Source organism: Molossus molossus, unplaced genomic scaffold (assembly GCF_014108415.1).
Source record: "Molossus molossus isolate mMolMol1 unplaced genomic scaffold, mMolMol1.p scaffold_m16_p_1, whole genome shotgun sequence".
In the NCBI taxonomy this organism is placed as follows: Eukaryota; Metazoa; Chordata; class Mammalia; order Chiroptera; family Molossidae; genus Molossus; species Molossus molossus.
This window is the reverse complement of record NW_023425344.1, coordinates 201,211,897-201,224,499: the sequence shown is the minus strand read 5'-3', so window position 1 is coordinate 201,224,499 and position 12,603 is coordinate 201,211,897. Positions and strand designations below refer to the sequence as shown.

The window sequence follows — 12,603 nt, the reverse complement described above, 5'->3', positions numbered from 1 at the left end:
GACCGTTACTCTCTGCCCCACCCCATCTTCCCTTCCCGCTCCCTACTCTGCTTTTGCTCCCAGACATGGCTCTGGTGGCTATTCCCTTTCTCTCCTGAATTTTATTAACATGCCACGTCTGATCCACCTTTAAATAAAACAAAGCCTTCTTTCACTTTGTATCTCCCCCACCTCTCAGCAGGTCCCCCTTCCCATTCAGAGGAGCTTGCGGACCCCACTGCTTGCCCTCCCAACAGCTCCAAACTATCTGGCCTCCTATATCACCTGCGTCATGAAGGGCTTCGCCGTCTACCCTGAAATCCACGCAGAAGCCTGCACCTGCAGGTCCGGCTAGTTTCTGCTTTCTCCTCTCTTAGGAGACCAGATCCCAGGGGCTCCATCTGCACCTCCTGAACCTCTCCCGAGCTCCAACCCCATTTCTACTGCCCTCGCGAGCTCTCCACCTGGCTGGGACGAGCCTGGCCGCCCTCCTACTCCAGTCTGAAACCTCTGACACGTCTAAATCACAAACACGACCATGTTATTTCCTGCTTAAGTCCTTCAGTAGCTCCCCACACTTCTGGGGTAATGTTCAAAGTGCCTCAAAAGTCACACCAGGCACTGTGTGACCTGGCTCCTGCTCATCCTTCTCTGTGGGTCACCCACTGACTTGAGTGGCCACCGTGGGCCACTTGCATTTTCCCAAATGTAAGGAGCCTACCTCCTGCTGCCAGGACACAGGAAGGCAGAATGGTCTCAGAAGAAGGAGCAAACACCTCTTCACCTTCAAGACACAGTTCAAATGCCCCTTCTCCACAAATCTCTTCTTCTCAAGTCCCCAGGTGGAAGGACTCCTTCTTTTGTACCACTATTCCCTGTTCAGGCCTCGTACCCAGTACTCGTAGCCCCCATTGGCTGGCTTGATTTCCCTGTCTACAAGCTCTGCACAGAAATGCACGGGTCCTGAAAACACCTGGCCCTGTCAGCCTCAGATGCAGGAAGCTGAGGAGGAAGTTCTGAAACCAGAGGACAGTCTATCCCAAGGAAATAATAAAAACAGACCTACATCAAGATGCTCAATAGATGGAATATTAAACATAACAAAACAAGGAAAGAGTTTTAAAATCAGGTTTCTTTGGAGAAGAGAGTTACACACATGGAAAAGGGAGAAGACCAGAATAAACCCTATGGCACTAGACTGGAAGTATCAATGTAAATTCGTAATTTTAAATATCTAATTCTTCATTTATGCCATCTCTCTTTCTCTCTCTCTTGATATTTCTGTGTAGCTTTATATTGATGTCCCTGCTCTTTCAGCTAGGCCTAGAAGCAGTGACACCCCAGTAGCAATGTGCACACATAGTACCCAGATCTTGGTTTCTAAACATAATTCTCATTAAAAGGACTCAAGACTCCCTGGAGAAATGGTTGATTCTAGGGTTGGGGTAGGGAAGATATAAAATAAGCTTGAAACATCTTGTTGAGCCAGAAAGTAAGAAAGCGTTCAAAAAATTAAGTGGACATGTTAAAAAGACACAGGAGACTGCTAGAAATAAGGGACAGATTGAAAATCAAAACAATGACTTGCAACTTTCAGTAAAATATGAATCTAATCATCCAAATTGATAAACAAGCACATTAATAAATAGGGAGAAAAGATTTTTTTTTCTTTCTTTCTTTTGTTAATCTTCACCTGAGGATATTTCTCCATTGATTTTTTAAGATAGAGTGAGGAAGAGAAACATCAATGTGAGAGACACATCGATTGGTTGCCTCCTGCATGACCCCGACTGGGCCCAGGGATAGAACCTGCAACCCAGGTACATGCCCTTGACTGAGAATTGAACCTGAGACCCTTTGGTCCGCAGGCCAATGCTTTATCCACTGAGCCACACTGGCCAGGGCACTTTCTTTTTATTTATTTATTTTAGAGAGAGAAAGGAAGGGAGGGAGGGAAGGAGGGAAGGGGAGAGGGAGGGGGAGAGAAAGAGAGAGAGAGAGAGAGAGAGAAAGAAACATTGATTTGCTGTTCCACTTATTTATGCATTCATTGGTGGATTCTTGTATGTGCCCTGGCGGGGGACTGAACTTGCAACCCTGGTGTATCAGAATGAGGCTCTAGCCAACTGAGCTACCTGTCCAGAGCAAAAAAAATTTTCTTAAAAGCAGAGTGCCAACCAATAAATATAGAGGTTATAGAATTACAAAATCACTTTGGATGAGGAACAAAATATTTACATAATCTCAAAGTATCTCCCCACAAATTATCTAATTCTTCATTTAATTACAAAGGAGAAAATAGTACATTTCAAAAGGAGAAACCTGGCAAACAGCAACTTAACCCAGTGATCAGAGTTAAATGTCAGCATTAATGGAACCAACCGATACCATTTCTGTGCTGTTCCTGCACCATATGCAGAACCCTAATCTAGTTATGTGGAACCAGGAGACCAATCCAAATTGAGGAACATTCTACAAAATACCTGACCTGTATTCTTCAAAAATGCCAATGCAATGAAAGGCTGGGGAACTCTTCCAGATTCAAAAAGACACATGTAACCATGTGTTACAACAAAATATAACATATGATCCTGCACAAAGAAAAAGGGAATTGTTATAAAGGACATACTGGCCCTGGCTGGTCTAGCTCAGCGGTTGGAATGCTGGCCTGCGGACCAGAGAGTCCTGCTAGGACATGTACCAAAAAAAAAGGGACATACTCGGATGGCCGGTGTGGCTCAGTGGTAGAGTGTCGACCCATGCACCAAGAGGTCGCTGGTTCTATTCCTGGTCAGGGCACATACCCAGGTTGTGAGCCCGTTCCCCAGTGTGGGGCATGCAGGAGGCGGCCAACTGATGTTCACTCTCATCGATGTTTCTCTCTCTCCCTTCCTTTCACTTCCTCTCTCTCTAAAATCAATAAAGAAAAAAAAATAAATAAAAAATAAAGGACATACTGAGATAAATGACAAAATTTATATATGGACCACAGGTTAGATAACAGGTATTATATCAGTGTTAAACTTCCTGACTTTGATAACTGTACTTATGGTTGTAAATTATGAGAGAACATCCTTGTTCTTAAGGAAATGCATACTGAAGTTTTGGGGGAAAAGGGATACAACAATGTCTGCAACTTACTCTCAAATGACTCAGAAAATAGATGTAAAAAATAGATACAGCAAATCATTAAATCATAAAGCATCTGGTAAAATGTAAATATTTGGGAAATTTGAGTAAATATATCGTTCTTTGGGATATTCCTGTAACTTTTCTCTAAGTTTGAAATAATATTAAAATGTAAAAAGTTCCAAACAAAACAAGAATCCAACAACAAGGGATGAGTCAGAATTATGGTACAGTCACTTTGAGGAAGCCTTACAATGATACAGCCTTACAAATAAAGTTTACGAAGCTACATAACAATGTAGAAAAAATGCTTATCCTATATACAGTGTTGAATGATAAAAGCAGGATACAAAATATTCTGAGTGTGTATTATTACAACTATGCCAAAGAAAGCATATAAGAAACACTGGAAGGATAAAATAAAAGGTAGTAATAAGAACATTGGGGGATAGAAAGAGATTGAATGATTAAAAAAAAAAACCTGTTGAAAAAAAACACTTGCTGCCCCCCCCCCCAGCCTCCCCCAGGCCCGAGTAATGGAAATCAGTACTGTTGACTGCATCTCTTGTCTCAGGCTGCCCCTCCCCAAACACCTGGCAGAGCAGGTGTGGAGTGCCTCAGTCAGTGGGGCTACGAGTGGCAAGGTCCACATGGTAGGCAGTCTGCCAGCTCTGCCCACAGAGCAGCTTGGCAGTCCCTCTGACCAGAGAGCTTAAGCAGCTGTGGACACAGCAGAGGGGAAGCCCAGCAACAGCGCATGTTCGAGCAGGTCCCTGGCCGGGCCAGCACAGAGGCCCCTTTCAAGGCCCTCAGCTCATGCAGACAACACAGGGACCTCTCAATGGCATGCTCCCTCTCGGGCACAGACAGTAACGCTTCTTGGAACCTCGAAAGGTTTAGGAACTCTTGAATAACCTTATCATGAAGCAGAGTGCCTGGCTCTTGTCTATGGAGATAGAGAGTTAACTCCTTATCAGTCCTTGACACTTTTCAGGACGAGTTTTGATGGGTGGCAAAAAGAAGCTCAGGACCCAAGACTTTGCTATCAGAAGGCAGGACTCAGAGCACTCTGGGCAGCTTAGGGAAACAGGGTAGGCATAAAAGAGGTCTGCCTCCTTTGCAGGAAAATGGGTTTTGCCCCTCTTATTATAAGAGACATCTTTAAAACTCCTTCTCTAAAGAAGTAGGAAGAAGGAATAAACAGATCAGGAGACCCTGCCAACCTGTTGCTATGGTGGGTGGAGAAAAGGAAGCTCCGGTGCCACAGGGCAGAAGCAGCAGCAAAAGGCTGCGATCTCTTAAGGAGAGAAACTTACTCTACCTGGGCAGCACCGGGGAGTATTCCAGACCTGCTTCCCAACTGCACCCCAGCCTAAAGGAAAAAGCACCACCATTCTGAGTCACATGACCCAATTTTAAAATATTTTATTACATAATCTTTTCATGGCACCATCAGGAGTAACAGAAAACGTTATTCCCAGTTCCTAACCACATCCTGAAAAATATACATTTGTATTTATATATTTATATCACTACTCCACACCTATCCCATAATTCCACCACCTATTATAGGTCTTTTGCTTAAAGCAAGAAACTATTCTCTCAGGTAAGAAAATATATATGGAAGCTAAAGGAACAGTTAGAATGACGGACAGCTTGGCTGGGGGCGGGAGGCAGGGTGAAGTCCCGGTTAGGCAGGATGCATCACTGGGGTCCAGCAGAGGTGGAGGAGGATAGTGTATAAAAAGGCAGCGTCAGGCAGGTGGGCTCTGGTGTCCTTGGTCCATTAGGAGATGGCCTTTGCCTCAGGAAGGAAGGCTTCCCAGTACTTTGCCAGCTGCAAAGAAGTGGGGACAGTAAGCATGTGCCCCATCTAGTGGCAGAGCCTGAGCTCGGGAGGGGAGTAAGCACAATGCCACAGCACTCCCTCAGGCACATCAGCCACCCAAAGGAAGGCCTGAGGTGAGGCAGAGCTAAGGAAATGGACAGGCTTACAGTGGACCTTGGGACAGACTGACCAGCCAGCCACACTGCCCTGGTATCTCTAGACTTAGAATAACCTTTGAAGATAGTCCTGCTTCTGCCCCAGAGGAAGTACCCCTGTGGGGGCCACAATTTTGCCCGGCTCAGTTAGCTCATCATAGTGGGGGCCATTGTTTCACATACTGATTGGTGCCTCAGCCTCAAGAGGGTTAGGTGGTATCAAGGGGTTAAAGGGAGAGGAGAGTTGGGATTTGTCCTTAAAAACTAACTAATTTTGCCCTGGCCAGTTTTGCTCAGTGGTTAGAGTACTGGCCCATGGACCAATGAGTCGTGGGTTTGATTCTGGTCAAGGGCATGTACCTCAGTTGTGGTTTGTCCCGGCCCTGGTCAGGGTTGTGCGGGAGGCGGCCAGTCAATGTGTCCCTCTCACATTGATATTTCTCTCTCTCTCCCTCCCTCCCACTCTATCTGAACAAAAATGAAAAAATATCCTCAGGTGAGAATTAAAAAACAAACAAACAAAAACTAGTTCATTTTAGGATTAGGGCAATCCTGCTTAGTAAAAGACCCTACTGGATGCTCCATGTTAGAGCAGCAGGGCCTACTTTCAATTATTGATTATAGCAGGGCACAGTCCCCCCCACCCCCGCACCCCCCCGAAGCAGGGCCAGCCCATCCTGCTACAAAGCCACAAGCAGGTGGCTCCTCTGTAGAGCACACAATAGAGGACGAAAGTCATGCATAACTTACATACCTGCTGCTGTGAGTACAGCAGTGTCTCAAGGTACTTGATCACGTGGTTTCTGAAGTCCTTGGATTTCTCTTTCTATAGGAGACAGGATCTACACTGACCACCCAGACCGTGCTTCTTTCCCTCTTGATAGGATGGTGGTGATTACTGCTGAACATAGCCCAGGAAGTAGAGCCAGCAGCTGAAATAGCTATAATTTCCAGCCAAACAGCCTCTGCCAAGGTCCTGGGAGGCTTTTTTGCATGGTGGGGTGTGGTGAAGGGGAAGAGACAGGATGGGACCAGAGGGTATGTGACAGCTGCAAGCTTTATTTTGTGCCTAACTGTTCTAGCTCAGCAACAAGTGTAGGACACCCACTTTGCCTTAGGAACAAACATGAAGACACACAGACACACACACCCCCTCTTCACAACTGCCAAGTCACTGGCAGCTCCATCTGTCTCTCTACTCAACGAAATTGGACAAAACCAACACCACTGCCAAAGCAAGCACGAATAAGCTCTATCTTACCTCAAAACGTATCACTTCTTTTCGGACCACTGTTGAAATCCTTTCAAAGTCCCTTTCATACTGAGTCACCCGAGACTCCCACTGGGAAGAAAAAGAAAGAAAGGATCACTTAATGTTATGTTATCATTATTAGTCTTTGCCTTTGGACAGCAATTCTCTATATGAGACCGCAATTGGTCATTCTGTTTGTCCCTCTGGGTAAGATTAGGCGCCATCTGGGGATTTAGCATGTAAGTCAGAATCTAGCAGAGGGCCACCTTTGGGGTTGGCTGGGAACAGATGCCTGGTATCCAGGCCAATCCTGGTACTAGGAAAGCTCTGGTAACTCGACAGCCTCTGGTTTAGGTACTCACCAACTAGGCCGAGAGCCCCCGAGCAATGAATTTAGTGCCCCCAAGGGAGGCATATCTAAATTACCTTTCCAAAGACCCAGCAGGACCCTTCCAGCAGAGACTGATTTAGCAAGTCTGGGTGAAATGGGAAGAGAGGAAGAGGGCCAGGCCTCAAGGCAAGCCTGGACTCCTTCCTGGAGGCTCCCCCAGCCACTGTCCTTTAGACTCAATCATCTCCCTTGCCTGCTGTGGAGTCCTAAGGTCTGGGTAGACTGGGACCAGGGCTCATTCAGGGACCAGAAAAGACCCCTGCAGGGCTGCCTCGGGGCCTCACCTCCACGATTTCGTCCTTGGCCTGCTGCAGCTTGTCAGGCTTATTGGCCCACAGCAGCCGAGCCTCAGCCTCCCGCTTCTTCTGCAGTGTGGCCTGAGCATCCTGCCAGCGCTGCCATGTCTTCATGCGCTGGTCGAAGGCAGCCTGTGGGGGTGAGGTGTTGGGGAAGAGCACAACCAGCCCTCAGAAGCTCCACGGGCTCTGCCTGGGGGGCTCTCCCGGCAGCTGCTAGGAAAGGACCGAGCAAGGGCAGGTTTTGCAGCCGAGTGTTAACGCCCAGTTGAAGTTTAACGTCAAAAAGCACAAGCTTGGGTAAGACTCCTCCAAGCCTCCAGTGGGCCAGCGCCATGCTGCTTCATGCCACTCCCAAGGCTGGATGACTGGGACCACAGTAGATGGCCTGATGCCAGTGCCCAGTACTATAGCTTCCGAACGGCCTCCCTCAGATCAGTCAGTCCATGAATCTACACACTCTGAGTGCCTGCCATGTGCCAGGAACTAAGAATGCAGTGGAGAATGAAACACACATGGCTCTGCTTTCATGGAGCTTATACTCTACCAGAAAAGACGGCATTATATCAACAATTACCAGTAAGTAATTACAAGTATGCAGAGCACAGAGAAAACAAGCAGGGCACTATAATAAAACTGGGAACCTCGCTTAGCCTGGGAGATATATCAGGGAAGGCCAACATAAGAAAGCAATCTTTAAACTGACACCCAAATAGTATACAGGGTTAGCTTAACAGACCTTTTAACACTTAAAGCCCCGAAAGGGACATACCACTTTCATCCCATCCATACACTCCACTGCTGTAGGCTATCAAGGGCCCCAAGAAGCTCCCTAAAGCCCACTTGCTGGTTTTCCCTGGTTCTAGTCCTTTGAGCACAATCAGGATTTCCAGAGGACAGCTGCTGGCCTAATCAAACTATCCCATATCCCCACTGGCTTTGCAGGCTTCAAGAGACCACCTGGTGAAACATGTGTGCCTGTGGCCAGCCTCTCAGCCCAGTTCCATATGCTCCCCTTCCCTGCAAAACTTGAACCTCAGGGAGTGAAATGCCACCAAATTCACATTCCCCAGCAGTGTCACTGGGGTTACTTAAAATTTCTTAATAGCTCAAAGTGAAAGGATTAGGTAAAGGGTGAGACTTCATATCCAAATAAGACTCAAGCCTAACCCCCTGGGCTCACAGCGGTGTAACTCCACTTTCGGAAGAGTGAAAGATAAACATCTGCTCCTCTCTCTAATCTCACCATCAGCTCAGGATCACGAGGGCAGGTGAAAAGTCGCAGAGAAAAGCCCAGCTTGCGATTCTGCACTCTAAGGCCTGCATCTAAGGCTCAGCATCTGAAGCTCGAGGCCAGGCCTCTCACCCTTGTCCATAGGGCTCACTCAGCCTGCGGCACACCCAAGTGCTATGCCCTCCGGGGATCCCAAACAATGCTCCTTCTGAAAGTTTCCCCAGAGAGCACTCTTCCCTGGGATGGCTCTCCAGTCTAAGTAGTCTGACCAATCCTAAATTTCAAAGTAGGTTATTCTTCCAGCTTCTTATCACTCTGGAGTTAACAAACCAAATAGCAAAGGGAGAGGACAAGGAGCAACTCCACAGGCTCAATTAAGCAACTCCACCACAGAGGAAACGAGAGCCCTGGGAGCAGCTTGGCCCCCGACAACACAGGAGCTCCCGGATTGGGGAGATGTTGGGATGGGGAGTAGGCTCGTACATCCGGGTCCCAAGTCAGATCAGGAGCAAACTCAGGCCCTTACAGGGCTTTCCTCTGTCTCAGGGAGGTCATGCGAGAGCAAATACCACTGCCCAGTAAAGCTTCCTAGGCCACTCTGAAAGGTCATGGGAACCAGAGTGTCGTGGTCACCAGGAGAAAAGGTGAGGTGCTGGACCTGAGGGGCAGGCTGCAGTGTTGTTTGTTACCAGTGTGGTCAGCACAGCACACAAAGGGCTCTAGTGACAAGCTCTCTCAGCTCCCTGGCCAAACTCCTTCATGCAATGCCAAGCCAGTTCCATGTAGTTACCTGACTGCTCACATTGGAGGACAAGTGGAAGCCGGCAAGAGCTCTTACCAGGGCAAAGCCACCGCTTACTGTTAAGGAGGCAAAGACCAAAGGACTGAGGAAACAACCGCTCCAGAGCACCAAGACAGCAGGTCTGGGATAGGCCTTGCTTGGAGAAAGGAGCAGGGAGTATGCTGTCCAGCTTCAACAATGAAGGGCCTACTTGGGAATTCAAAAGTGGTCTTTTCTGCTAATGCATTTAAAACACTGGCTGTGGCCCGGCTGGTGTAGCTCAGTGGATTGAGCATCATTCCATGGACTGAGAGGTCCCAGTTTGATTCCCAGTCAGGGCATATGCCCAGGTTGCAGGCTCGATCCCCAGTAGGGGACATGCAGGAGGCAGCCAACTGATGTTTCTATCTCTCTCTCCCTTCTCTCTCTGAAAAAAAAAAAATCCAAAAACCAAAAACTGCCCGTGGGCCTCAAAATGACTTAGTGATAACCAGCTAACAGTTAAATAGATTTCTTGGTTCATAGGATACCTTTTCTCTTGAGAATAGAAAAAGATACGCCTATTTTGAGGTATAATGAATGAGATCTTCCTGGGAAGGGGAAGAGCAAAGGTAAGACAAATTAAATCAAGGAGAGGAGAAAGAGGAAAGGAAACAGAAGCTTACTCGGACTATGGCCAGGAGACGAATGTAGTCACTCAGGAGCTCGGCAAGGAGGAAGAAGTCATTGTTGGCTTGTTCCTGGTGGAGCTGCTCGATTTTTTCTTCCACCTCAGCCAGTTGGGAGAGTGCCCGTGACAATGCCGTGTTGTCCTCTGAGCTCCCAAGCATGGCTAGACTCTTTGCAAACTGGGCTGTGTTCAGCGCTAGCTCTGGAAGGAAGAAGACGGCAGAGGCCTCTCATCTCACAAGGAAAAGGGACAAGTCAGCTGGAGCATGGCAGGCCTCAGCAATGCTGCTCCTGCATATCGGGCAACCATGAGCTTTGCAACGCAGTCACTTACACCACAGCCAACTGTATTAAGAAAGTGAGGGGAATGCAGCTTGGTCACAAGAACAGGGAGAGGCACCTAGTGTCATGAGTTTAGTTAGGCCTATCTAGGAAAAGCAGCTCCAATATTCCGGAAGAGCCAAAGGCCAGTTAATACAAACAGGCCAAAGGAACAATTCTGATTTATGTTAAAGCTCATGGTAAGAAGCCCGTCTGCATGAGAGTGAAAAGACATGCACACTGGAGTTTTGCATGTTCTAGAGCAGGGCACATTTTTTTATGTGAAGAACCGGATATTTTATGCTTTGTAGGCCACCTATGTTCTTACTTGCCCGCTCTCTCTTTTTTAATTCATACCTCTAAAAATGTAAAAACTGTTCCTAGCTCACAGTAATGGGCCCTGGGCCAGATCTGGCCTATGGGCTTGGCCATATTTTGCCAACCCTTACACTGGTCTCATTCTAATGGTTTTCTGTCTGCTTAGATCCCCAATGATCAGCATGCTTAAGGCAGAGAAAGGAAGCATTCAAATTCAGCAAAATTCTCTAATTCTTAAGCATATCTCATTAAGAAAAATGTGAGGAAGGGTTAAGAGACATAACTGATTTCTCCTTATTTACAAATTGCTCATTTGACCATGTAGCTAAGGTGTGTGACATCATTTTGTGGATATAAGCCACCAACTCAAATCATACCAACAAAAGCCCACCACGTCCCAGGTCTAGTTGTACCTGAGATGGCTCCCTGCACCCCTCCCAAGTAGAAAGTACAATGCCCACAGTGGCTGAGTCACGCTTCCTGCCAGGAACTCCAGGGCATATCTTTTCGATCAGAACATCAAGGACCAGGTGGGCTGAGAGGCTTGGGAACAGCATGCCCTCCCATCTCCAGCTCACTGGAGACATCAACTTCCCCCAGCTCCAAGTGCATTTCAGAGATTGTTACCTTTCCTATGGTTGACTAGAGTTTCTACGACAGCATGCAGTTTCCGTAAGCGCTGCTCCTCACACTCTACCTCCTGGAGCTTCTCCTCAAACCACTGAAACACATAAGCCCAGAGCTTTCATGGAGGCTACTCACACAGGTACAGAGCACGGTCTTTCCTTAGCAGTTTTTAAAAAAGGGACTAAATTATCTTAAAAAGAAAATCTCTAATTTCAGACATTCCAGGATTCCTCGGGGCTTCCAACCCGTAAGCGTGAGGGAGTAAAGGAAGCTGAGCGGCAGAGGACTACTCACAATGTCTGATTCATTCATCTTGATGGTCATTTTGCTGACGGCATCTGTGGCTTTGTTGAACATCTTGAGGAGACCAGCACCACTCAATGCCTGGGTACCCACAGCACGTGGCAGCTATAAGACCAAGAAGGCAGGGATGGCAAGTTATCTGCTGCCCCTATTTTAGGTTCAGAAGAATTAGTATCTATCAGATAGCATGTCCAAAACTTGCCAAACAATTTATTTGAACTGTAGATTATTGTTTTAAAAGACACACAAATCTATCACCAGCATGTACAGAAAGAAAAATCAAAGGACCATACTAAACAGAATCAACAAAAGTTTCTGCTTTTGATACTGTGTGCAGAAAGTAAGTGTGAATGCTATGTGGCCAGGTGACCTCATGTTGAGACTGTCTACCCACCCAGGCATGAAGTACTTAAATACCAGGTACGCTTTTGTTACAAGTCAAAAGTTCCCTTGGATTAGCATACTCTGCACACTCCTGGACTTCAGGTTTAGAAAGTCTTTGAGGTTGTGCTATGATTCCATTTGGATTTCCTCCAGTGATTAAGATCCAAGGACAAGAATGTTATTTATTCAGATTGAGGCTAGGTTTAGTGATGATCTAATTAAGCCAAACACACCAACTATTTAGAAACAATTTGATTGGTTCAGTCTTTCAGTACTTTCCTAAGGCATGGAAGAGACGCTAAAGAATCTATATATACAGCATACCATGCCGAAAATTAGCTTAATTAATTTTAAAATGTATTTTTATTGATTTTTTAGTGAGAGAGGGAGAAATAGAAACATCAATCAGCTGCCTCTTGCCTGCCCCCTACTGGCGATCAAGCCCGAAACCTAGGCATGTGCCCTGACCAGGAATTGAACCAGGACCTCTCAGTCCATGGGAGGACCCTCAATCCACTGTGCCACACCAGCTGGGCTGAAAAATTAAATTTAGTGCTTAGGACTCTTAGGGCAGTAATTCTCAATTTGGTGCTATTCTGCCCCCCTGGGGACATTTGGCTATGTCTGGAGATAATTTTGGTTGTTAAAATGAGGAAGGGGGTTGCCCTGGCCAGCTTGGCTCAGCGGTTAGAGCATCGACTGGTGAACCAAAGAGCTGAAGGTTCAATTCCAGTCAAGGGCATGTACCTCGGTTGCAGTTCAGTCCCTAGCCCTGGTCAGGGTCGTGCGGGAGACAACCAGTTGATGTTTCTCTCTCTCTCCCTCCCTCCCACTCTGTCTAAAAATAAATGGAAAAGTATCTTTCAGTGAGGATTAAAAAAAAAAAACTGGGAAAGGGGTGCTACTGGCATTTAATGGATAGAGCCAGGGATGCTA

At 46.8% G+C, this 12,603-nt stretch overlaps 1 protein-coding gene across 3 annotated transcripts in view; it reads right to left on the bottom strand.

The window, feature by feature from the left end:
• Positions 1-3,666: 3,666 nt before the first annotated feature.
• The window catches only part of SNX1 (sorting nexin 1), a 39,824-nt gene continuing 30,887 nt past the window's right edge, over positions 3,667-12,603 (bottom strand). The window contains exons 10-16 of one of the 3 annotated variants that reach the window (XM_036265352.1): positions 11,275-11,388; positions 10,981-11,074; positions 9,711-9,916; positions 7,019-7,162; positions 6,353-6,433; positions 5,846-5,917; positions 3,667-4,945 (exon numbers count right to left, since the gene is read on the bottom strand). In XM_036265352.1, coding sequence (XP_036121245.1) covers positions 4,895-4,945; positions 5,846-5,917; positions 6,353-6,433; positions 7,019-7,162; positions 9,711-9,916; positions 10,981-11,074; positions 11,275-11,388 — 762 coding nt within the window. In that variant the 3' untranslated portion in view covers positions 3,667-4,894. Of the gene's footprint in view, positions 4,946-5,845; positions 5,918-6,352; positions 6,434-7,018; positions 7,163-7,186; positions 7,247-9,710; positions 9,917-10,980; positions 11,075-11,274; positions 11,389-12,603 lie in introns of those variants that run through there. The other 2 variants (XM_036265360.1, XM_036265367.1) reach the window with 2 other exon arrangements.